This window comes from Patagioenas fasciata, chromosome 1 (assembly GCF_037038585.1).
Source record: "Patagioenas fasciata isolate bPatFas1 chromosome 1, bPatFas1.hap1, whole genome shotgun sequence".
NCBI lineage: Eukaryota > Metazoa > Chordata > Aves > Columbiformes > Columbidae > Patagioenas > Patagioenas fasciata.
In genome coordinates this window covers 212,460,332-212,487,372 of record NC_092520.1, presented here as the reverse complement: position 1 = coordinate 212,487,372, position 27,041 = coordinate 212,460,332, and the positions used below count along the sequence as shown (strand labels likewise).

Genomic DNA, 27,041 nt, shown 5'->3' with positions numbered 1-27,041 from the left:
GATGATTCAGGCTTATTTTCTTGGCTTGTAAGGTTGATTCAGAAGGAATAAGCTCATGGACTGTGCCAGGGAACAGTGGGAATGGGTCTTGATACTCAAAGTTCTCAATGGCTTGTTATTTCTTTTGGGTGGAAAGAGTGTCTTTTGCTCAGCTATCAAACTGCACAAGTGCAAACCAGGGGCTGGAAGACTTTGGTCTGCCTTTGGTCGGGAAGGTATGGAGATCATGATGTAAAGCACGAAGCAGACCTACTACAACTTCGTGTCTTATAGGGAAGGATACTGTAATATTTGTGTTGCTGCAGGATAGAAGATTTTCTGAAAGAGCAAGGCAACACATTGAAAACATAGCAGCGTAGATAGGCAATGTGGATGCATCTCTGAAATATGTGACCATTAGGTTTGCTGAAGTACAGAGTCTCACAAGATCCAGAAGGATCTGACACTCTTGTGGAGAGATAGATTATCCTGAATAGTGATTATACTATTGAAAATTATTACAAGACTGTTTTTTTTTTAAACTAATCTCTAGAAATTGGGTTTAGACAAGTAAAGAAAACTCTTATGCTTTGTGTATTTTCTTCTGTAATCACGGAGTCACCATCAGGGATAGACTGGGACTGTACATCTGGCTCCTTCTCATAATTCCCGTTATTGATGTTTCCAAGTGACACCCTGATATGAGATGTGGTTGGAATCATAAGGTGTCATATTTGTGCAGGACTGATTTCAAGATCTGATATATGTAATCAACAAGAGAAATAGTCTGTGTTGTATCGTACACTCCACAATAAAATATTGCCCCATGGAATATTAGCAATAAGAACACTAATACTGTCTGACTCAGTGGAGTGAGTCAGCCCTCAGCCCTGCAGTCTCTAGAGTGTTTTTTTTTTATATCTTTTGCTCATCATCACCACAAATTCTGCCTTTTGTGCCATCATTTTCATCTGAGTAGATTTGTCCAGGCAGTGACGGTAGCACAGTGAAGGCTCTGTATTGTTCTTCTACAGTGCTCCTGGGTTGATGGGACCAGCAGAGCAGTTTAACCTGCTTTATCCTTTAAGTGAGAACACAGGGAAAATGTTCACTTTGTAATGACAGTGGTTGTTGCCCAAAAGACTGGACCACAATGCATTTCCCCAATGATTATTCTACAGTCTACATGGGAGGAGAAAAAATACTCATGTTCTCTCCCTGCTTTTGTTTTTGTTCTGCAGATCCGTGTGGATGGCACCAACAAGAACACACTGGAGTATGAGATCGTGCAGGTGGTGGATACCGGCCCCATATTACGGGATATGGCCTTCTCAGTGGATCATGAACACCTCTACATCATGTCTGAGAAGCAGGTAAGAAACTCCATCAGTCCATGGTGCTCTGAAAGCTTTTAACTTGATCACGGTACGGGCGTCAGAATTGCACGTGAAGTTCTGACAGTGAACACGGTTACTACCAAGATGGGCTCCATTGTTGATCTCATGATTTTTCATGCTTAGAAAACATTACATTTATATATTGATGTAGTTTTTGAGGGGCCAGGGGCAAAGAAATAAGGGGGTAGAAACCACCCCCAATATTGCTCTATGCAATAAACTTCGTACTGGCTACATGGCAAGGAGTTGCTACTGCATCTGTGGCATATCACATCGCGCTCCACCTCCATTCAAACTGTGGCTACATCTGCCACAGATACGGATAAATATCATGCTGAATCATTCGACTCCAACTGGAGTATTTGGAGAAGCTGGAACCTCTTTGAGACATGGGGAACAAGAATGTAGGACACTGTCTGACAGGGTGTGGGCCAAGTTTAGCATGGTTTTCCTGTTGTGCCATTAGTATCATTATTGAAAATACAAATACATTCCAGGGAAGGACAAATCTGAGGGTTCAAGCTGGAAGTCCAGCTGATTTCAGCAGAGCTCTTGGCCTTAGGAATTTGCTGCTTGGGCTGGGAGGAGGAAATAATTTTGCATGAAGGAATTCATTGTACGTAATTAATCTTGAAGACATTCAGGGACTTGAAATACCGTAACTGGTTGATTCATGAGTGCTTGTGAGGAGCTTTAAATCCCCAAACAAAAGGGGAGCAATGAGGGATTTTGGTAGGGTGATGGCAGGTGCCCTACAGTGAAACCTCAGTGAAGGCCACCGGCCCAAATGTGACATTTTCACCCATACATTAGTGTTCAATGATTCATTGAACAACTGTTACCCACCTGGCCTTGGATCATGTAAGTGGCACCAAACATAAAACACCCACTTGATATGCTTTTTATTGCCTCCTTGAATTTATTGGAGGATTCCTACACGTTCCAGTAACACTTTCAAAGCAGTGTGATCTTCTCCCAGTATCACCCAGTTCCCTAACACCAAGATCCCCCTCCAGATGTCGTGTGTTGTGCTCTGATCCTCTGACAGCACAGTCAGCAGTCTCCAGGATGGAGATTGACTACAGTGTCCCCTCTTCTCACCCGCCCTCGTGGAAGTTTTCCTACCCATTAATTCCTGTCTTAAAAAAACCCCACAATAATCAATAATTGTTCCCAATTCACTTGCCATGATTTTATAGACCCTCCACATATCCTCTTCAGGTGGCTCTTTTCCAGGCTGTGGTTAAAACTGAAATTATTAACCTTTTTACCTAAGCTACCAGAAGTTTTCTTCTGGCCCATAGGGCAGGGGATGCATGTGGTTTTTGGAGGGAGGTGTTTAGCAGGGTTGTTGTGGTCCAGGAGGTCGGATCTGTCAGGGTTATAGTTTCCAATCTACAACTGCCATTTATTCTGCTTGAATAATATTATTTTAAATGTTTTTTGTCTCTGTGATGTCTCTGACCCTCACCCTGAGCTATGGATAGTTATACTTCAATTTGGAGTGGGGAGGGGAACAATTCTGTACATTCATCTTTATTAAAAAAACTGTGAGTCGTTGATAACTCAGGAGAAAAGATGTGATGACAGAGCTGGGATTTATTTCTCATCTGCTCCATGCTGGGCAAGGATGGGACGTCACCTTTTGGGATGGGGTGGGAAGTGGAAGCAGGTGATGCTTGTGATCTGCAAGACTTTGGTCAAGACACTGTTCCTCTTTCTCATCCTTTACCCTGCTGGTCTTTCCTTCTTTCTTTGAGCAGAATGGGGCTCCATGCATTGTCAAAGCCCTTGAGCATGACAATACACCAATAATCAATCCATGGTTTCAGATTTTTCCAGAGTGTTCTTTTTACGCAGACCCATTTGGCAAGAGTCCACTTCAGATGCCATTACTGGTTCTGTGGAGCCATTCAGATTTACAGAGACAAGATGTTTAGGTCTATTGAGCTGGTTGGTCTTGTTACACCTGGGAGTTGTCTTCATTCTCTCTAGGAGAGGTCAATGGGACAACACTGCGCATTCACTCACTTCCTTAAAAAACTGAAATATGGAACAAGACGAGCAATTTGTTTTTCCTCCAGAAACTTCCAAGAATGTATTCTTGCCGCTATGTTGACTACCTGACAATTACAACATGAACAGACTCATTTTGTGGTTGGCTACACCAAAACACAAGCTTAGGCAGGTGTTTTTTAGGGCCACAAGTTGTTGGTGAAGCTCTGTGTAGAATCCAGGAGCCTGAGTCCCCTGTCATCTATTCAATCATCCCTTCCCACCCATCTTTGAAGGCCAAGAGTATCTGTATGAGAGAGGTTAGCAAAAAGGCCATGGACTGTTATTATTTAAAATCTGATCCAATTTCGTGAAACACTCAACACTACACAAGCCTTTGCCCGTCTCTGATTTTATCTGCGATGTAGCAAGCAAAGTGAATGACAGCGCTGCCGTCACGGCAATACAGTCGCTATCTGTGTGCTCATGATATAACACACTTCAAGTGCTCGAATGCATTAACATTTATAGGGCCTCGATGGCTGAGGGTGGGTGCAAGGGTTTGCCTTTGCTGGAGGCAGGACTATGAATGTCACAGAGGAGTGCGGGCTGACCCTGAGCAGGATAAATCCCACCTGCTGTACAAGTCATGTACAGTTCTTTTCACAAATGGATGAAGCTCTGACTCATCAGAGGTTTTTGCTGTCCACAGAAATCCCTTGGTATTGTGAGGTCTGTGGAGATGAGGGACGTAAGGGTGGTGGCTTGACCTGACCTTTCCAAAGGCGGGCAGGCACCAAGACTGGGCCTGTCCCTGAGGAAGGAGGAGGTTTCTCCTCCTTCTGTCTCCTGGGCTCAATCCCAGCTGTACCCTGGAGATAACAGTGGTTTTGTTGGGTGTGTAGCTGCTCTATTAAAAGCAATTTTCCCAGGCTTAGCTCCATCACCCACCAGACCTCAACAGGAATGGAATCCCCAATGATAAAGCTAATTTCTCCATCTTCTCCCGGTCTTATCATGGCTCTGGCAGTCCCAGCAAGTATTGTTCTTGGCAGGCACTGAACTATTCTGCAATGGGTTTAGGACTCAGCTCAATGAGGCATCCTTTAACTTGAAACACCTTCAAAGAGCTGTCACCATAAACCTGGCTACAAGAAGAGGCTTTCTCGTGCTTCCAAAAAAATACATCCCCTGACCTTTTTAAGGTCGGCATCAGCATGGGAACCCTTTCCTCAGTGTGCTGGGGAGTCCTTGGGTTGCACATAGAACCACAGAATCATTTTGGTTGGAAGAGACCCTCAAGGTCATCAAGTCCAACTGTTAACCCAACCGTGCAACTAAGCCATGTCTCTGAGAACCTCATCTACGTGTCTCTTCAACCCCTCAAGGGATGGTGACTCCATCACTTCCCTGGGCAACCTGTTCCAATGTCTGACAACTCCTTCCATGAAAGGAAGCTTTTCATTTGGAGCTGAACTCTCTGGGCTCCAAGGGAAGCTGGGAATCCAGCCTAGCCCTGTGGTCTGTTGTTGAAAGATGTCCTCCCTTGCAGCTCCTGTGAATGTCAAGAGGTGACAAGTGGCACTTGTTGACACTATCAGTCTTGCCATGTTCTCAGGAGCAGGATGCAGCAGCTTTGCATCATCAGAGGGAATCCACTGTATACAAATACATATTTTATAGGGAAGTCAATCAAATGAGGGGAGGAGAAAGATTTGTCACCAAAACCCGAAGACACATTATACAAAGATCCCATTATTTCACAGGGGTGTGGGCATATGCATGTTTCAAGTGAGAACATGTCCCTGTCAGCAGAGCGGGAAAGGATCAGTGCATGCACAGGATTGATCATAAGCACAAGTGTGATGGGAGCGGCTGAGGGACCTGGGGGGTTCAGCTGGAGAACAGGAGCTGAGGGGAGACCTTCTGATCTCTGAACTGCCTGAAAGGAGCTTGGAGCCGGGGGGAGTCGGGCTCTGCTCCCCAGGAACAAGCGCCAGGACCAGAGGAAATGGCCTCAAGTTGCGTCAGGAGAGGTTCAGATTGGATATTAGGAACAATTTCTTCCTGGAAAGGGCTGTCAGGCATTGGAACAGGCTGCCCAGGGCAGTGCTGGAGTCACCGTCCCTGGAGGGGTTTAAGAGATGCATAGATGAGGTTCTTAGGCATATGGTTTAGTGTCAGTGATGGGTTAATGGTTGGACTGGATGATCTTGAGCGTCTTTTCTAACCAAAATGATTCTATGATTCTGTGATTTATCAGGAGATCTGCCTTTTAGCCACAGCGTTCACAAAAGCTCCAAGTGAGTTATAAGCCTGATGGTGTTTCCACTGAACAGGAGTCTGTCTTGTGCAGCAGAGACAGGGAGGTGGCTGCTCCGAGGTGTCATCTCCTCACTTAGCTGTCTGAACAGCACTTGTGCCTGTATTGAAATGTTCCCTGTGGGTCACAGTATATGGATACATGGAAGGCTGTGTCTGTTTCATTTTCCTTCTCTGTTTCTGGTGCGCAGATGCTGGAGAGCCCTCTGCCTCCCACGGTGATCTAAGGGGATGAGGAGCAGAGGGGAAATGCTGCTGGAGGGTCAGGAGAAGGATGCAGTGTCTCTGCATCTTCTTTTTCCTCATGACACACGCACATGTCTCCTCATATCCTTCTTCCCCTTCTAATCCTCTCTGTGACTCTTTCTTCTCCCAAACGAGAAGCCTGAGCCTACATGCTCCCTGGAGCTCACTGCAAGGGTTGAGATGCTTCTTTCACCCTCTCCTTACCATCTCTGCTTCTCTCTCTGATCCTGTTCCTCTTTGTAGACATTTTCACAGCCTGCACTTGCTTTTCTGTCACTCTACTCCTGGCATCCTGGTTCCTTTGCTTTCTCCTCTTCCAGTTGCTGACTGACCGTGCCTCCTTACCTCCTTGATGCTTAAGTGTTGACATGCACATACAGCCCAACTCTACGCGTCAGGAGGTGGAGGATGCTAATTTTCCCGTTGTGGCTTTGGACTAGTATTTGGAAAGCCACCTCCATCACCCCCTAAATATCTCTGTTTCAGCACGTTGGACTTCTCGGTCTCTCCCAGTGCTGAGTGTGTTTTGCAAAGCTGATGCAGCACCTGGAAGCAACTCCAGGATGTGAGAATCTCAGCCTTTCCCTTTGATGTAGAGGGATCAAAAGAAAGCGCTAGAGAAAATGAACTTAAAGGCTCAAAAACCAGCAGACAAAGAGCAAGAGGCCCCAACTTCGTATTATTAAACCCCCACGGCTTTGAGCTGCCTCATACTTTTGGTGTACTAATGGCTGGGGAAGTCACTGTTCTGCAGTTTATGAGTAACCCTATGTTTGACTCGGAGAAAATTTGCCGTCCCTCTCTGTGCAGTCAGGGGTTTTTTTTGTGCAGGTGAGTCAGCTTCATGGTCCAGTGAAAAGTTGTGCTTCTTCCTGGTAAACTATCAGAAAGTCATCCATGCTCTGAGAATAAATCACAGCTGTGCAGTGTGATCATTCCCTAAAACCATTACAGTATGTCGAAGGTGAGACTGGTAGGGTCATGCGTAGCAGAAGCAGATGGGTATTTTGAGGGGTCTTTTAAACTTTGCCAATGAAATATCAAATAAATATGTACTTCAACTAAAGCGTGGCAGAAACCGCATTTGGTTAAAATTAAGTAACAGTATCACAAATCATGTTGACAGGGTCTTTTTGGCCTTTCTGCGTCTGTTTCTCATTAAAATGGGGAAGGTTTATACCTATTTGTCTCCCAAGATTTATTCTTCTTCCCTTTGCCGCTGAGTCACTATCTGCAACAGAATTATTGTATGGAAGTTTGCTGCAAAAGAAGAGGTGGCGACTGGCTAGTTTACTTCTGATTTCATGACCACTGATTAAAATCTTATCTGCTGCTTATGTTATCATATCAATTAGTTAAAGCAATCATTAATAACTTTACTTCATTATAGCTTAATTTCTTAAAACATGGTCTTTGCACAAGATTTCAATTAACATTAAATCCTGTGTTTGGAGTGGCTATTTCCAGGGGATTGTCAGTTTGAGGTTGTCCCCAGAAACACTGGCTCAAGATCACAAGTTTTAAAAATAACTTAAGAATTCTTCCTGTTAATTTGCATTTGTTTGTTTGTAAGCCACCAGGTTGCACGCAGATCATGTTTTTCATCATTGGTCCAGAAACAGAAAGAATTGTTCGAAAACAAAAAGCTGAGATTGGTTAATAAGTGTGACTTTTTGTCCTAGGGATATAAAAGCAGTAGAGACACCAATAAACTTATTTTTGGCACTGTTATTGCGGATTTCTATCATTTGACTGTAGTGTTGTAGGCTTTTGGACAACTGACTGTCATCTTGTAGAAGGGGCTATTGTACATAGGGTGGAAGGTGACCACGCAGTGCATATCCACGCCTTGGAGATGGTCAGGTCTTCTGGAGGACTCCACTGTTCAACTTCTGAAAACCAGGAAGGAAGGCAGGGTGTTGACAGTAGAGTCTCTTCCTTGGACTAGGCTCCTCCTAGACCAGAATGACATTCTAGGCAAGATCTTAGGCTCATAGAATAGTTTGGGTTGGCAGGGACCTTCAAAGGTCATCTGCTTCAACCCTTGCCGTGAGCAGGAACATCTTAACCCAGATCAGGTTGCTTAGAGTCCTGTCCAGCCTGGCCTTGAATGTCTCCAGGGATGGGGTACCTTCCACCTCTCTGGGCAATCTGTTCTAGTTCAGAACACCAGATTAGGGTCATCAGGGCTTTTAAGGTGCCCAAGTCAAGAGCTGCACATCAGGGCTTCTAAGGTGCCCAAGTCAAGAGCTGCAATGCACGCTTTGTTTGCAAAGATGTGTCATGCCAAGCTCTTTCTAAATCCTCAAAAGAAGAGGAAGCCAAACCACCCGTTTCATTGCCCAGCTGCCCTGCTCTTGGGCAATCCTGCACAAACCAGGGAAGAACAGTTCCAAGAGTTCAGTCAATGTCTACCAAGCAATGACTGTAATCCCTGTTGGCAGCAAAGGCAACTTTTGTTCTCTTCAACTCTTCTTTCCTGTCCCTAAAATACCACTCATCACCCTCAGCAATATCTGAGGCTGAACTCCACTCTCCATTGCATTTGCTTTCACCTAATTAAGGGACTGTTAAATAAGGTCAGATGCCTTCTGAGAAATGACTGCGTGGATGGAAAATCCTGCATGGATGCTCAGCTAAGGATGGGAAAGACACTGAGTGCCTGCGTTTCTCAGCCAAGAATGATAAAAATGATTTGGCCCACCGGCAAAACTGCAGCACATTGTGCTGCTGACTCCTTTGAAATAATTCTTCATCAGCAAAAGGCATATTACAGCAAAAAGTCATAGTCTGCCTTGATTTTAACTCATTTGCTTCTAGCACATGTTTATCCTTGGAGTAAGCATTTGTGGGATAATTAATGGAGTAGGGAGTCCCTTAACCTCCTCCTGGGTTGGTTGGTTGTTCCAGCAAGGATGTAAATAACTCAGAACACGGGGGTGGGTGAGCAGGTGAGGAACCAATTCGAGGTCTTGGAGATGTCCCAAATGATCTATTTATGGTAAGGGAAGAAATTCCGCTGGGAGTTGACTCCATCCCATGAGATGCACGGGCATCTGGAATTTCATCTCCCACTATCCCTCAGCCTTGGACTTCTTACGCTTGAATTAATCTCTTTTTATGCTTTGGAAATGATTTGTAAGCCAGTTTCATCCTGTATTCAAGTGCCCCACTTTGTCTCAAAACAAGGACTATGGTAAGTAATAAGTGCACTGGAAAGGAAAAAAGCCTTGTGGATGAAAAACAGTTGAGGATTTTGGAGACCTAGACTCACGCTCTGCCTTGCTCACAGAGTCCTTGTACATCTGTGGGCAAACCACTGTTGACTCCATGTGTCCTGAAAGTATAGAAGATTTTTTCCAAGATCAGGACATATTTTGGAGCTTTCTGCAACTCCCACTACTGGCTGTTGAACACTGAGGTCTCCTCCTGAACGCTGAGGCTGGTGTGCATTCCCCAGTGAGACCTGGAAAGCTTTATGGGATCCCAGGGTTCAGAGGGGCCTCAGGACCTTCATTCCTATGCTCTCATGTGTGAAAGGTAATTATATCTGAATAACCATTGGTTTCCTAATTGATATTTGACTCTGAATCTGGCCTTTGGTTTCTGATGGGAAGTCATCTCTTCTCACTTTTGCTATATAACCATCAGGTGTCTAGTCTGAGCTCTTCTACAGGTATTGGAGATGGACATTCATCTTGAGACAACAATTATTCTCCTCTTTGTAACCATCCTGTAGATGACACTAAGTTATAGCTTCCTTGGTCCCACCTCGAGGAACGTAGGCAACCCTAGGCTCTGTGGAGGGGGCTAGCTGGGAGCAATTTGATAGTCTTTCACTGGAGGGAAGGATTTAATGCAAAATGCAGGTCAATATTCATTTGCTTCATTCTTGGCCTTGCTTATCCATGCCAGAACCTCGTCTCTTCCAGACCTGCCCCATCCCAGAGAAATGACTTCTCTGCAAGCACATTGCATTAATCACTGGGATCCAGCTGGGGGGGAGTGTATCAGTGCAACTGCTCAAGTACTTTGAACAGCAATATTTTGAATAAATACTTAGCCATGCACAGAGTCTAAACCCTGCTTGCTGGCAAGGCATGATTCTATAGAAATGCCCTCTGTGTCAGAGCAGTGCTGGTGACATTTTACAGCTGAGGAGCAGAGAGGGCTGAGTGACACATCCTTGGTCATGACACATGCCCGTGACAGAGTGTTGTGCCAGAGCTGAGTCTCCCAGTCACCCTTGGGCCAGTCTTTGAGGTGCACTTTATCTTCATACAGATGAATTAAAACAATTTAGTGTGTGATGCAGTTTTTCTCATTGAAAGACCCACGTTCAATCACAGTAGTGGAATATTTTGGCCTGAACTCTACACTTATACCCTCTTCTGTGTGTCCAACATTTGGAAGTAGAATGAGGGCTTTCACACTGCCATCTGTGGATCTGCATTTGGATGTCAACATTCACCTTCTCACTTGCCAAAGAGCCATTCCCCAGGCCATGATGTTTCCTCCACAGGCTGCTCAAAGAAGCAGCACGGGAGCTGGAGGATGCACAGAGGCCTTCAAAAGTCCTGTGTTCCTCTAGAAGATGGCTTGATTCATCTTTGGGACTCCTTGCCTTAAGGTATCCATGTGGTGGACACAATCGTAGGGAGTTCCCTATGTTGTCATTACCACTTAAAAGAACAAATCCTCTCTGCAATTGCTAACCTAAAGATATATAAATCCTTCCAGGTTTAGGACAGCCTGACAAATATAAGGGTGACTTGCAAATCACCTGATGAGAGAGACTGACCTTGGAGCTTTAGACATTTTGAAGCCCACACAATTAGTTGAGTCTTCCTTTAACACATATATCGAGACTGTTGGATGAAGTGCCCTTTAGCTGTTATTCATTATATGCTAAAAGGATTATGTAATGCAATATGCAAACACGTAACCAAGTGGCTCTTTATGACTACCGAGTAGTGATAAGATTTTGTGTATAATGGCTGTCACTTTTCTTTCTGCTATGCTGGCTTCATTCTGGCATTCTGCTTTGCACAACTCTAATAAACAATATCTCATCTCTGTATGCTACAATTCAGCTTTTCTGAACACTGGGTGATGGAATCGTGGTTTTGGGATGACACCTGAAGCCTTGGCATGAGGAATGGTTTCAGGGTAATGGGTTCAAACTGGAACACAAGAGGTTCCACTTAAATTTGAGAAGAAACTTCTTCCTGGTGAGGGTGGCAGAGCCCGGCCCAGGCCGCCCAGGGGGGTTGTGGAGTCTCTTTCTCTGCAGACATTCAAACCCGCCTGGACACCTTCCTGTGGAACCTCAGCTGGCTGTTCCTGCTCCGGTGGGGGGATTGCACTGGATGAGCTTTCCAGGTCCCTTCCAATCCCTGACATCCTGTGATTCTGTGATTCTGTGATTCTGTGAACGAGACGGGTCATTCAGTCTAACCAGGTCTCCCTCCTCCTGTCCCCTGTGTTTTCTAGTGGGAACATTGGTCCTTCTAAGTCATGGGGTTCTGCTTTAACAAAGCAATAACTACCCCCTGCCTTGTACAGAGGACAAAAAAGTGATTAAGACTGGAGGAAAGAGTGAGCAATACCCATAAATGCAAAAAGCATTTGTAGAGTCATTCCCCGGGTGAGAAAAATCAGGGACTATTGATCCTCAGGAGCGGGTGATGGGTGGAAGCCATGCAGATGTGTCCCCTGGGGTACTGTGCTGCCCGGCACATGGCGTGCGGGTCACCCGGCACTATTGATTGCGGTGCTGTTCTTCGGCGCTGTGGCCTTTCTGAGCCAAACAGACTGTTCAGCAGACCTACTGTGCTGTTTGGAGAAAAAGAGGTGGATCTGTGGAGTTAAATGCATGGCTCCTCTTGTTTTAAACAACAAAAAAAATCCACTCCTGTCTCTCTGAGCCCCAGTAGAGTGGTAGTTTGTGGTTTCAGCTGGGAATAGGTCAGAGTATTAAGGGCAGCTCGAGGAATATAACTGGAAATCTGAAAATCTGCATCCTCCCTTCCCCCAGCCCCTGACCCTGTAATAGACCCAGAAGAAGGGAAGAAGAAAGACGAAACCTAAGAAGCTGGTGATTACATGTGAAGCCTGGCAGCTCTGTAATCCTGAGCTCCATTAAACATCTGTCTCCTCCAATCTCCCTGACAGCCAGGTCTCCTCATCACTGCTGCCTCGCACAGATCTTGCATTTGCACGTCACTTGAAAGCACCAGTTGTTAATCACCCCCCTGCTTTGGTATTCTGCTTCAGCCCAGCCTGGGTACCAGTGCTCTCAGGGAGAAAGGGTTTGGGCAAGACAGAAACCCTGGCTCAGAGGTATAGGCACGTCTTGGGTGCTTAAACCTCTTGGGTTTAAGCTTTTAAGTCTTAACACATACTCGAGTGTTTTCCCTGATCGGTGCCTGGTGACTGTCAGGGACCGTTCTCTAATCATTGCATTTTAAATATGCTTCAAAAGTTGCTTCCATTGCAGGCTCATGTATCTTATTACATTCTTTGATGCAAGTATTTTCCCTCTTGGGGCATTTCCTTACACCACAAGTGCACAGAGTTATCTTTTTCTAATGCCTTTTCTATTTTTCATGTGATACCTCTGAACTCCTAAGCGTGTGCCTTGGTAGTGGGGATTAATAGGTATTTTGTTCTCACACTCAGGGAGAACATTTCTAAGTGCCCCAGAATTTGCTGTGTCTTCTGTGCTCTTATCTTATTCTGTTAAATATCTCTTATCACTTTATATTACTTGATATAGTCATTATCATCATAGATATGAGTAGTAGGAACAGGAAAGTTTAATCCATTCCAGAACCTGCCCTTGAAAGGCAAACTGGCTTTTATGGTCATTTGTATTAAAAATAACTTCATACTGTGTTGTTAAAGACTTTTCCAGACTTTTCAGGTTTTTTTAATTTTTTTTTTTCCTTTTTGTTTTTCATTTTCCAGTTTGTAAAAATTGTCCAGTTTGTGATTGGAGACAAGTGCACTCAAGTACCCTGCAAGTTGTTTTCTTTTTTGATCTCCTAACTGGATGAGGAAGTTATGAGAACCCCTGAGACCTAATTCGGTTTGTCTCGCTTTATTTTTTTCCTTTAGAAAAAAATGTTGAAGCAGCGAACAGAGCACTTGGTCAATACATTCTTGTATAGGGTGATTGGGAAGATCTGAGCGGACAGAAAAATCAATGCAGAAAGTTGTGTGGGTAGATCAGTGGGTGTTTGCCTGCCCATTCGGTGAGTGTCATATGTGGACAGGACAATTTCTCTGCCAAATGCTCCATGTGTCATTGCCTGAATAGAAGTCAGGTTAAGACTGATTATTTTTGAAATAATCATAGAATGTCCTGAGTTGGAAGGGACCCACAAGGATCATTGAGTCCAACTCCTAAATAATGACCCTCAAACTCTTAGTTCTGCTGTGTTATCCCAATCCAAGCACTATTCACCTCTCATTCTTACCCCCTAGAAATCCGGTCTTTAATTGACCTGATGAATTCACTTGTTTTCCTCTAGTCCTGAACTCTATGTAAAAACCTGTTCTTGTGTTCCTCCTCTGAGAGCTCGGATCCATGGATGCCTTTGTGACGTACTTATGAGCTTGTAAAGCCCTTTGGATTTCTTGAGGATGAAAGATGGTGTTTGTACAAGATGCCTTCTCCCATGACATAACTGGGGAAGCTTCCTCTGTAAGGAAGCTTCCAACCAGTTTTGAGGTTCATGTGTCAGTAGTTTCTGCGCCAAAAAGCAAAGGTAACCTATGTGTTGCCTCCAAGCATCACATCAGGAACGTGTTTTGATGGAGTATCAACTCCAGGGTGATTCACATAATTAATGTTGAAGTCACAGAGAACTGGCACAAAGGCGAGAGATGGACATTTGCACTGACCTAGCCTTCATCATGACTAAGTATCTTTTTTCCCAGCAGCTGTGCTAATAAATGCAATAAACCATGGAAAACTCTCTGAGAGCAAATGCTGCAGTGTGAGCTGTGCCTGTAGATCTCAGCTCTCCTATGTTCCCAAAAGAGAGTGACTCCATCCAGACTGCTCAAGGAAGGAACCCAAGTTGTTCCTGGACATTGTTTGGGTGGCTGCAATTTGGACAGACAAACCTATGCAAGACACCATGAAGAATTTGTCAGTGGGGACTCCCATAGCTCTGCAGCGCCTCTCCAGCTGTAGAATTATAGAATAATTTGGATTGGAAGGGACCTTCAAAGCTCATCCAGTCCAACCCCTGGGACATCTTCACCAGCTCAGGTTGCTCAGAGCCCCATCCAGCCTGGCCTGGGATGTCTCCAGGGATGTTGCACCTACCACTGCTACGGAGGATCCATGGAAGTTTGTTTTGCTTCCTCACCACAGGTCATCCTGAAGACTTTACCCTTGGAAAGGAAAGCCTGTGTAGTGTTATCTTTGATAGAGAGTTTTCAGGGCCAGCAGTTAGAAGGATCCTCTTTTGGCTTCTTTATGATATAAACTCATCTGCCAACCGCTGGATGGAGAAGAGAAACATAACTCCCTGATTGCTATTTTTGCATTGCCGATAATTGTTTCTGAAAACAGTGTTGACATTTAGGCAAAGCTCTTCTGGAAGCTGCTGCTGCAAACACTGAGCACTCTGAGCCTCCCCATGTGCTCTGGCTGGGCTGAAGTGTTTCACACTTTGCTACAGTGCAAATACTGGTGAGGGACAGGACGTCTTTCACCCACAGGATGCAGTGCCGAAATGAGCCAAGAGAGATTTGAAAACCCTTTCACCTCCAAAACAGATGGGGACTTGGTTTTCTTTCCCTTCTGAAGGGAGTTGTGTGCTCTGTTTTGCAAGAACAGCCCTCCCAGGATCTCCTTGGCTTACAACCACCACATCGATTGTTAGTCAAGGAGGCGTTAAGAAGCAGGTAGCAAACCTCATGGCACATTTTTCAGCAACTTGTGGGATATGACCTATCGGTCCTTATCCCTGAACACCTTTGCTTGCATTGTGCCCTCAACTGACACCATTGAAACCGAAGAGCATTTGGCAACTGGGTCAAACCCAGAAACTAGTGCAAAGGAAAACTCTTCTTGCTCTCTTTGATCTGCATGATGTGTCAAGGAAAATAATCCCTTCCACACTAAGACACCTGAAAAGGGTTGTAGGTTCACCCATCTGAGCAATAATCACTACCAAAGTAGCCTTTTTCTTCCCTGCTTCACAATTTCTTTCCTCTCTCTCTCTCCAAGAGCATTATCTATCCCAAGACTTTCACCTCAGGCCATTAACTGGCAGGTTGGTCATTACAAACCACTTGGCAGTGACTGATTGTGGGGGTCTCTTTTGCTACAGAAAATGTGGAACTGATTGTCTGGGTGACCCTGTTTGACCTCGGGAATTCTGCATTTAACCTGGCTTTAGACATAATAAACTCCAGTAATTAGCAGAGAAATTCAGTGGTGACGTGTCTAATTGATTGGAAATGCCAGTCCCCAATGAGATGAGAAGCTGAGCTGGGGGGAGCCACCCGACAAGCGGCAGCGGGGGCTCCGAGGGGGTCATTGAGATGCTGTCAGGAGGCAAGAAAATGCAGGGAAGGAATGTGAAGCATGTTGCAGGTTTGCTTTTCTTTCCAGCTGAGCATATTGCACGTTTGCTTTTCTTTCCAGCTAATGGACCTGGTGAACGTGCTATCCATCACTAATTACTTAGCCCTTTACTCAGCACTTTCCCAAGGTTGAGTTCGCACCTTTGGGAAAACACACCTAATCTCTGCACAGTCCATCTTAACCGTGGGCTTGCAAAGAGAAGAACACCTTCTGCGATGCTCATCCCAAAATCCAGCAGTTTGTGCCTCACCAAGGAGGTAGGTGTGGGCCCTCTTTGGTAGAACACCATCTTTTTCAGATCATGGGTTGATGATACCTTATCCCCTGCCTCAATATGGATCTGTGATCTGCCTTCCCAGGTCTTGCATTTGTGTTACTACATGATAGCAGTTGAAAAAAAGAAAACATTTAAAATTAATTTATTGGTTTTTGCTTAAAGCTGTCCAATTTACTATCCTGGTTCATGGCACAGCCTCGGGACCACTTGTATGCTCTCCTTGGAGGATGGTGCTCTCTGATACAGAACCAGGAATGGCCTGGGAGTGGAGGAGGAACTGCCCTCATCTGCTGTTGCTACTTTTATTTTTTATTTAAATGACTGTTTTCCTGGCTCCTGCAAGCAGTGAACTGGTAGCCACATGGTCTTTAGGTTACATCTGTATCAGTACTAGGGAGCGTGACCAGGCATTGGAGGTGGCTCATCTCGTCCATTGAACTGGTGTGATGGAACTTGGCACGTCCTCACCATGGGGCCAGTGAGCTGTGTCCCAGACAGTTTTGGACATGGTTCAGGGATGACAATGGCCAGTGACTGTTTCTGAGAGGCAGTTTGGTTGCAGCTGCTCCATTTGCAGGCTAAGAGAGTTTAATGATGTGTACATCTGCTATTCTATACTCACTGGCCTTAGGATCAAAGAATAACGCAGGGCACATTAAATTTACCAGTGTCAATGCAACTTTATGGAGTATTACAGACACAGTGTTATGTGATTTGTGTAGGCATGTTCAAAGTCTCTGTACTACTCCACAGGATGGGAGCTATTGTGAGCTGCCAGCTTGAACATTTAGTGTTTTTAGCTTGAACTCGTGGTTAAACATTTGAAACACTAAGAACTGAGGTCTATCCTGTAGTTGAGTTGTCCCTGCTCATGGCAGGGGGGTTGGACTAGATGACCTTGGAAGGTCCCTTCTAACCCCAACTATTCTATGATTCTAATGACTCTGTGATTCCATGAACAGGGCAGCAGAGGAGAAGAGTGGGTGCGTGTGTGGGTAAAGCCCACACAGGCCACTGGAACAGACTTGCTGTGTGCAATGGGGTCCCTGAGCTGGCAGCATCCTCTGGTTAAGGCTGCCTGTGCATGCAGGGGCAACTCTGAATGTGTCTGTGCTCCAGGGATAGCTGCTTGTTAGCCACTTCAAGCACTTGCTTAACCACAAGAACCTCATGTTTGTATGATGCAAGAGAAATCTCTGTGTCATACAAGGTCTAGGAGGGGCTGGGAAGGTTGGCTGTGATGTTTCACAATATGTCAGTGATGCTGCCCAAACAGGACACAGGAGGAGGCTGTCCTTCACTGGCCTTCATGTGCTGATCTCCTGGGTCATGCTGAAATCACCAGTTAAACAGGGTCAGCACAGGCTCAAACACTGAACACCATCAACAGCACAATGTTATTAGGATGGTTATTATGAGGAGTGCCTGAGGCACCTGGGGGGTTCAGCCTGGAGAACAGGAGCTGAGGGGAGACCTTCTGATCTCTGAACTGCCTGAAAGGAGCTTGGAGCCAGGGGGAGTCGGGCTCTGCTCCCCAGGAACAAGCACCAGGAGCAGAGGAAACGGCCTCAAGTTGCACCAGGGGAGGTTGAGGTTGGATATGAGGAAAAATTTCCTTCTGGAAAGGTTTGTGAGGCATTGGAACAGGCTGCCTGGGGCAGTGCTGGAGTCACCATCCCTGGAGGGGTTGTAAAGACACGTAGATGAGGTTCTTAGGGACTTGGTTTAGAGACAATGTTGGGTTAGTGGTTGGACTGGATGATCTTGAGAGTCTTTTCCAACCAAAATAATTCTATGATTCTCTGGTTCCTGCTCTGGGTTTACCCCCTGCCAGCCAGGACTACCCCGAGGCAGTGCCAATGCAAGGCTTAGGGCAATACCATAGCAGGACTGGTAGGACCATATCAGCCACGTCTCCAAGAAAAAAGGGAAGAAAATAAAATTTAAGAATGTAGACACTCTGCCATTTGGCAGCAAGGCTTTAGAAGGCTCCTTGGCCTGTTCTGTTAATATTGTGGGCGCAGCTTTAGAGGATGACAACCTGTTGTAACTATCACGCCATGAAGATTCTCTGTTTGCTAACGCAGTGAAAATCAACATGTCAGTGAGGTAACCTTGGTTTTCACAACCTGCTGATGTCTCGTTCTGCTGTTCAGGAGTCAGGAGTTCACCCACCTCTGTGCATCCAAGCTCCTTCAGGACAGATTTTCTTGAGCTGCACCACCACCTCCCAGCAAAGGGAGCCTCCGAAAACCAACCCAGGGCTTCAGGGGAAATTCTGTATAATGTATTAATAAATTAAAAAGGAAAAAGAAATACAGTGACAACACCATATGCGCTGAAGCATCCTGTGGAAATTGCGAAGTCTCAAAACAAGCATTAGGTGTGTAAACAGTGTATCAGCTTTCCTTTGTGGAGGTAGCTGCAGATCAATTTATTGCCTCCTGATCATTTATTTTCTTTAATTTTCATAGCTAAACAGATAAAATCACTTGTGGCAAATACGGTAGGCTCTCCCTGCTCCCACGCATGCCAAACAGGCCCCCCTTTCTCTTTTCTAGACTTTCTTTTTGAACTGACAATCAATCCACTTATTACTAATCGTGGCACAAAGTTTACACAACCAACAATTTTCACTGACTCCTTGCCCCTGTCTTCAGTGCTCAGATGCCTTGGGTGTTATTTTTCTACTTAAAGGAATAGCAGTAATGCTTGAGGTGGATAAAGATCTTTTAAGTATTGAACCATTTGTATTTGTTGTATGCGTTTGAGCTTGTGTCAGTCTTTGCTTCCTCATGCAACTGTTTAGGAGAAGGAAGGAGAATTCACACATGCTAAAGAAGTGCAGTTTTGAATCATTTTTTTCTTAAAACAGAGGGACTGTTTCTAGGTTTTAGCATCAGCAGTTTTGCCCCAGGGTCCTAGAAAAACAGCAAGCTTCTTTACTGGGCAGATGAAATTTTCTTGCTCAGCTGGGTCAGGTCCCTGGAAATATCTTGTGCATTTCAATGAGACAATTTTATGCCTTTTTTTTTCTTCCTTGCATTTTTTTTTCTGCCATCCTGCCTCTCCAAGATATTAACTTTTTTCATTTTTATTTCTCCAAATGAAAAGTCACCCTGAATTTAGTTATCCATTTGTGGGAAAAACAACATTTAGTCTGGCTCTTTGATTTGCTCTTATCTTGGGATGCTGCTCTTTCTCCTGTTGTCCATGAGAGTGGTCATGTACAATGCAGAATTGATGTAGTTATTTATTGACTCCTTAGTGATTTCTTAAAAGATTTCACAGAAGGCTACAACATTTTGGTGAACTAACTTTCCACTCTTCTGGGTCAGACTGGGAACAGGCTGTGGGTGAATGAGTTGCCCTAGTGCCAGGATCCCAGTAGCATCTTTCCCCCATGATGTAAGAGATGTGTTGCGAGATGATGTGTGTGACTGGATGATACGTGAGTTCATCATATACAGGCCATACAGAAAACCTGGACATGCTGTAGATCTGCTGTAATGTTCATACCATGCCATAGAATCATTGAATTACAAAATAGCTTGAGTTGGAGGGACCTTCGAAGCTCCCCCAGTGCCACCCCTGCCATGAGCAGGGACATCTTCCCCAGCTCAGGTTGCTCAGAGCCCCGTCCAGCCTGGCCTGGGATGTCTCCAGGGATGGTTCATCCACCACTTCTCTGCCCAACCTGGGCCAGGCTCTCACCACCCTTAGTGTCAAAAATTTCTGCCTAATGTCCAGCCTGAATCTCCCCTCCTTTAGTTTAAAACCATCACCCCTTGTCCTGTCGCAACAGGCCCTGCTCAAAAGTCTGTCTCCATCTTTCTTATCGGCCCCTTTTAAGTACAGAAAGGCCACAATAAGGTCTCCCTGGAGCCTCCTTCTTCATCCCCAACTCTCTCAGCCTGTCCTCAAAAGGAAAGCCACGTCACACAGTTACTACCTGGCATTCCTTCAAGTTACATCCCTCCTCCTCTGGCTTAAAAGGAGAGGCAGCATTGCTGTGACGTGAGAAAGTCACCACCTGCATGGGTTAGACAGATTTCTGCAAACCTCAAAGTACAGAAGACAGAAAGCAGGGGACCAGGCTTATTTTTGTCTCACTGTAAACATTCAGAAATGATAAAATACATAGTCTGTCATATGGCAAACCAACATGCAGCATTTTGTAAAAATATATCCATGCTTACATAGGACCTCAAAGGACGTTACAAAACACGAGCCTTGTTCTATAACCCCTCAGTGTGCTCAAAATCTTCTGAAGTTGCTGACATCTTTGGGTGCTCCAGTACATACTTTTATAAATATATATATGTACAAAAACATAAGAATCACCTTTTCTGCCTAGGGAGCACATCTGGGGTGAGAGGCAGCATGTGTTTGGCAGTGCACAGCACCATTACACTAATGGTTCTGCAAATGCACCGGGAGGCTGGTGAGGGGTTATTTGGATAATGGAGTGGCTGGGCTAATAAAATTAACCTCGTATTCCCAGCCTAAGTGAGGAGGAGGGGAACTGTCCCTTTCAGTCTTCCCAAGCATCTCCTGACATCTTATTCCCCCCATGACAGCACAGGAAGGGAAGCAGGAAAACAGGAATCTTAAAGCAGAGTGAAAATGTGTTTATTGCAGTGACAGAGTGCTGGTGTTTTCTGTCCCACTGAACAGGAGGGAGAAAGCCAAATGGGTGGTGATGTCTTCGTCTGGGTAAGCACAGACTCTACCATCATCAGAAACCACCTTTACCTCCAAAAGTGGCAACACTGGAAATGCATTTGTCACTTGAGCTCCAGACAGCAAATTATGCTGATTTAATTAACCCAGTGAGCTACTGCTGACCTTGTCTGTGAGACCTCAGGACACCACAATGTGTGGATGAGCGGAGGTGGGGTATGGAGTGGGAAGGGAAAGAGGGCAAAGTCGTGGCCATTGGACCGTTAGAAGCCATCTCAAAGCACTTTGCTTCTCACTACCGAAAGCCCTTTACAATTAGTCTTGATGTGATTTACATTTACTTTCAGGCATCTGCATAATGGCATATAATGTACAGGAAATGCAGTCATGAGCTTCTGAAAGCTTTTGGGGACTGACAATTCCCACAGAGCATGAAGTCTCCTTTTTATTGGAGCTCAAAGTGAGTCCGGCCTTTACATTGCATACATTCATGGGTTAAAATGTCCAAAAGCTACCCACCAATATCTCTGACCTGTCAAATGTAATTATGAAGTGCCCATCGTCATGGTCCCAGGGATTATCGTTTGCTACAGATTTGTTGAGACCTTGGACTTGTTACTTAGACACTTCCCCCAGGCAGGAGAGTTTTCATCTCTAGTAGATCAAAAGGCAGAGGGATGTTGCTTTACTGTCAGCCAGGGAAGGACCAAGGGTTGTTGAAAGTTGGACAACCTCTGCCCACATGTGGCAGGGCTTGGTGGGCAGGTTTGTGGTGAGAGACATTAGTTCTGCTTATGGAAAGTGACCTTGGCCAAAGGCCTGTGAAATTTTAATGCTCTCTACCAAATATTGACTCTCCAAGGGCGTCTGAGTAAGCCTTTTGTGGAGAAGTCGATATTTGTCTGACGTTTCAGTGGATAATGTTGCTTTTCTCTGATTTTTCGTTGGACTCTGCTGGCCTCTCCCAAACTCATTGCACAGTATCAGAAGTAAGATAGAAAAAGGCAATTAGAAGGAAGTGTTCCCTTTGAAGGGTCATTAAATGTAGTCTACTTTTCTCTGCCTTAATGAGACTTTCTGCTGGGTGCATCTGCCTCAACTCAGCAGCGCATCTGAGCCCTGTACCTGAGCCTGGGTGTAATAACTTCCAGCACAGAATAATCTTTTTTACATTTGGCTTTCCCTAAGTCTGCTAAGGAATATTTACAGCCAAAATTTAGGTGCCCAGATACCACAGGTGATGAATGCAGCAGAAACATTGCAATAAATGCAAATGTATCAGCAATTTTGCATGACAGGTGGTGGTGTTCTTCTTCCCACTAGAGACTGTGGCAGAACATGAGGCTGGACATGAGTTTTTTACAAGAAGGGTGACAAAACCCTGGCCCAGGTTGGCCAGAGAGGTGGTGGATGAACCATCCCTGCAGACATCCCAGGCCAGGCTGGATGGGGCTCTGAGCAACCTGAGCTGGTGAAGATGTCCCTGCTCATGGCAGGAGTTGGATTAGATGAGCTTTGAAGGTCCCTTCCATCCCAAACCATTCTATGATTCTATGTTTCTATGAATCTTGTCACTCGGTCACAAGCTGCCTTGAATGTGTCTGATCTGTCCCACGAGGTAAATAAGCTCCAGGTTAGATTTTAAGTAGGGCCGTAGCTATATAATGTTAATAAAAGACACACATGTAGATGCTTTGCTGTACTCAAGGTAACCAGTTAAATCCTGTAGCAAAAACTCTGTTCTGCCACTGCTGTATGATAATTCTGCCATCTTGGGCAATGTAGCATCTATTCTGTAGAGGTCTGAGATGCAGAAGAATCCTGGTGGGGTGAAAGTAAATGTTTTACCTTTCACATAGCAAAAACACTGCTGCAGGTTAGATTACACCAGTTTACCATCCATTTGAGAATCAGTCTAAGTTGTCTGTGCCTCCTGAAAAAGAATAATCCTGTAAACAGCGCAGCACTAATATACTAAACAATTAAAACACTTGTTTCTGATTGAAGTTGGAATTTATTATATTTCCATTTACAAGGCAAGCAGGGCAGATTTCAAAATTAGTGATAGAAAGAGCTTATTTATGTTTGTTTGTGCTTGTAGGAATTAGAAAATAAATTTAGGTGCACACGAAGAGGTAGAAGCCTTTAATTTCAAAGGCAGCTTGGGCGTCTGATAACTGTAGGAGTCTGAATTTAAAGTAAATACAAAGGAATTGTTTTCAGGAGTAAAAGAATAGGAGAATAGGATTTGTGGGTACATATTGTGATGGCTCAGACTGTATCATCCACACTCCTTTTGAATGGATGAAACCAGCAGATATGGTCCAGGACCACAGCCAATGCTAATGCATGTTCAGTCCAGGGCATGAAGGTGGGTGAAGCTTTTAAGTAACCCTACTGAAACATATGCAATGTATGCATTGGAAATATGTGCATTGTGCACACTGGGTCCCAAGCTCCTTTGTATCTACAGATCTGATGCACCTTGATACTTGAAAATGTGCATGTGGTTTACACTCCTCACCTTCTCTTCTTAGTCTAGTGCTAAAAAACAGTGGATACCATGGGCTGTTTGAGCAGTGATCTCTGGCTACATCTTAGAATCGTAGAATCATTTTGGTTGGAAAAGACCCTCAAGATCATTGAGTCCAACTGTTAACCCCACACTGGCACTAAACCATGTCCCTAAGAACCTCATCTACGCATCTTTTCAACCCCTCCAGGGATGGTGACTCCATCACTGCCCTGGGCAACCTGTTCCAATGCATCACAACCCTTCTTCATAAAGAAATCTTTTCTAATATCCAACCTCAACCTTCCCTGGCGCAACTTGAGGCCGTTTCCTCTGCTCCTGGTGCTTGTTCCTGGGGAGCAGAGCCCAACACCCCTGGCTCCAAGCTCCTTTCAGGCAGTTCAGAGATCAGAAGGTCTCCCCTCAGCTCCTGTTCTCCAGCTGAACCCCCCAGGTCCCTCAGCCGCTCCCATCACACTTGTGCTCCAGCCCCTCACCAGCTCCGTTCCCTTCTCTCAACTCGCTCCAGCACCTCAAGGCCTTTCTAGTCATGAAGGGCCCAAAACTGACCCCAGGTTTTGAGGTTTAGCCTCACCAGTGTCGAGTGCCCATTTTGCGGATCCCTTGTGGATCTTTACTCCCCAGTGCTAATCTTGTCCCACCCAGATGCTTTGAGTGCTGGTTGATGCCTTCACAGATCTGTGGCATGCCTGAAAGACATCCATATCAGTAATTGAGTTTTTTTGTGGTGGTCATCTCAGCAGTGGGTACCCACCACCCAAGCAGGGCATAACAGGACAGCTTGGTCTGGCAGCAGATCTGTTGCATATTTATCTGGCCAAGAAAGAGAGTGAGTGATGCTCGTATGAGCAGTGTCATATTTAAGAGGTGTCTCCGCTTAACTGGAGGTCATAGTATATACTTTCCTTGAGTGGTGGCATCATTTCATAAAAAAGCTTTTTCATTAATTAAAATCCCTTAACCTTGCATCGTGCTCAGGGTTTGTTATAGAAGCTTCGTTTTTCTGATCAATATATATTACCATATTTCCTAGAAAGAAGCTTTCACTGCCTTAATTAGCAGATGAAAATAATTGTATGCATTTGAAAGCATTTTGTCCCTCTAATATCCATTAACTAGATCAGAGTTGCAATTTTTCTGTTCTTATGGACTTTTGTCCATATCAGTTACCCAAAGGAACATAAAGCATTGTTTGGTCTCATTCAAATGACATTTCAATAAATGTCAAGGGAAAATGGTGGTTCTGTAATGTCTTTATTTTTTTTCTTTTAAGGCTGAGAGCAAGGGATAAACTAATGAGAAATGCCCCAGCCCATGAATCAAGAGTTTTGGTGTTGAGATTTCTACGTGGTCTCCATGTGATTCTGCACAAGTCACTAACAGCCACATACAGCTCTTTGCAGCAGGATCTGGCATTTATTTTTATGTAGCACACTGGGCCACTGATTTTGATGAGGTTTCCAGGCAGGAACATGGTTATTAATTTATCCACAGTATTAACGGCATTGGGTAGGAGTGGGGAATCGTTTTATTTGAAAAAAAACTCCCTTCTCTTCCAACTTTGAACACTCTGGGAGGCCTTTAGGCATCGTGTGGACTCAGCATCTGGGGGCAAAACCCTGCAGGTGGACTCACACACCAGCAAAACTTCCTTCTTTCCTCCCGCTGGGCAGGAATTAACATTCTTCTTTCAATCCCTTTGTAGTGACAACCTAAAAATTAATTGCCTGCGCGCATGAGAGGTGAATGACCAGATGCCCAGAAAAGCACAACAGAATTATTGAGCGATTCTGCTTTAATTAAGTGCATCAGAGAGCTGGGATTGGTGGGGCCCTGTGCTTAATGCCAGTAGCATCATTGGGAGGATGTGAAGGGATGTCTGCTGCCAAGGGATGATGGAAAGTACTCAAGGAATATAGAAAGCTATTTTAATCCTGGCTTCCTTTCAGAAAGCTGGAGCAAACACCAATAACCATAAAATTACTGGGGCAAAGCTGCAAACACACCAGGAGCATTGCTCAAGCACTTAGCTCCCTGAGGAGGTCTCTGAGAAGGCAGAACTTCTATCAGAGAGAGGAACACTACAGATCAGTCACTGTGAATCCTCTGAAAAAGGGCTGCAGGCAGCATTTTCAACCTCTTCCTAAAGTTGTCACCTCCAGACCACCCAAGAGAGAACAAGCTGTGGAGGTCTGCTCTTCTGAGTCTGACTCCCTGATGAGGCACTCATGTTCTAAGACACGTTGGGTAAAAGAGTTTCCCCTCCATGCCTTAGGTCCCATGATGTGAACTAATCTCTCGCAATTGAAAAACAGTGTTAAACAACATCCCTTGGTTCATGGACTGCAGTAGTGGCTACTGAAGGTTTTTTGCACAATCTTCTGCAAATCATGTCATGGTGGTTCCCGTTCTCACTCAGCAGAGCACAGGCCAGCAATTCATCTTTATTTTATATATTTATATAAATAACACAAAAGACCTGTTCACTGTAAAATGCCCATTTAACATCCAGTTTTCCAAGGTCCTCTTTGTTTCTCACCTTATCTCCCTTGGAAGAAGGGAAGTTCCATGGCCCAAGAAGCTTAGAAGCTCATAGCTTTTGTTTCTAAAGAGCTTCAAGTGACATTAATGGAAGATATTATTCAAGAGGAAAGGTTTCCTCTTTCTCCTTGCTTGCTCTTCCCACAACTGGCTGGAAAGAGACTGAGTACGGTGCAGCCATCAGTGCTGGTACTTGGTTGACAGAGAAGCTGGGTCACCATGGCTTCCTGGTAATGCATCCATCCTTCTGGAATGGCGGACTCATCTGCTAATGACCTGTGAGTGGAGCAGACTCATTTAAACCAAAGTGGTGGTATTCATCCTGAGGTACTGTAGGATGTTTGTCTGCATCTAGGTGAAGCATTCAGACACCTGCTGTTGGTGGGAGAGATAAATTGGCCCTTTGAGGGTGAAATACATTTGTCTTCCTGCAGGTTCAACCTTATTATAGCACAAACTACCCTCAGCCATAGCTACATCACTCCTGTGCTTATAAAAGTAGCCCAAGCAGCTTATTTGTAGGGTGGTATTCGCATTGTCTGTGAACAAAGATTATTCTTACTTTTGGTGTCCTGTATACTATAGCTAAGGGATCTCAGCTTGTGTCCAGTGTCCATGGTCTTTTTTGCTCAGGATGTCCCTGTCATCCTTACAGAGATCCTTGGGACTCCAGCTGCTCTGCCACCAAGGAGCATCCTCAGATCTTTATCCAAGACTCCCATCCAAGGCAGAGATCAGGTTGTCGTCAATTGTTCCAGTCATTCTGGCATAGTGTCAGCATGTGGCTTGCCTCCACTGGGCAATAAATACATTTTTCCCCAAGGAAGTAGTTCTCACTCCCTTGGGAGGATGCAGCAGTTTCTACTGCCCTTCATCTCTCTCTGTCCCCAGCCTTCTTGCCTAGGTCATTGCTTGGTGCATCTGAGGTTGACTGAACAGATAATCCCAGAATATGAGATGACCCTCCTGGAGTTAGTAGCATGGCTCAGACATAAAGGAGTAGTAGGATGACTACTGTTAACCCTCCAGTAATTAAAGTTAGCTACAGTATTTGAGCCCTTGCTTCAGAGGCTCCGAAAAACCAAACCCACATCACTGCTGTAGAAAATGTGGCTGGGGATCCCAAAGGCAAAAGCGCTGACAAAGAACTCCAGAGAAATTAGAAGAATCAATGTTCTGTAGCAAAGTCTTTCAAAGACATTTGTGGGGCTGTTTCTTGGAGGGCATCAAGCACATAGAGATACAACGAACTTGTGGAAAAGGCTCGCTGGATGAGCTGAGGTGTGGAAGCTCCTTGGTTTGGTTCTTATGGAGAAATTGTAGAAAGGATCAGGACAATTCTCCAAAAGTTTAATTCATTTCCTGCATTATTTAAATTCTCCTCTGTCCTTCTGGACAGTGTGTCTGCATGTGATCCAATAGCTATTGTTCTCTTGGGACAGGTCTGTTCTCTCCACCATA

At 44.9% G+C, this 27,041-nt stretch overlaps 1 protein-coding gene across 2 annotated transcripts in view; it reads left to right on the top strand.

Moving 5' to 3' along the window:
* PLXNA4 (plexin A4) overlaps positions 1–27,041 on the top strand; it is a 488,679-nt gene that overhangs the window by 241,316 nt on the left and 220,322 nt on the right. For both annotated transcript variants that reach the window (XM_065829757.2, XM_071803541.1), the window contains exon 4: positions 1,221–1,352. In XM_065829757.2, coding sequence (XP_065685829.1) covers positions 1,221–1,352 — 132 coding nt within the window. The remainder of the gene's footprint in view (positions 1–1,220; positions 1,353–27,041) is intronic.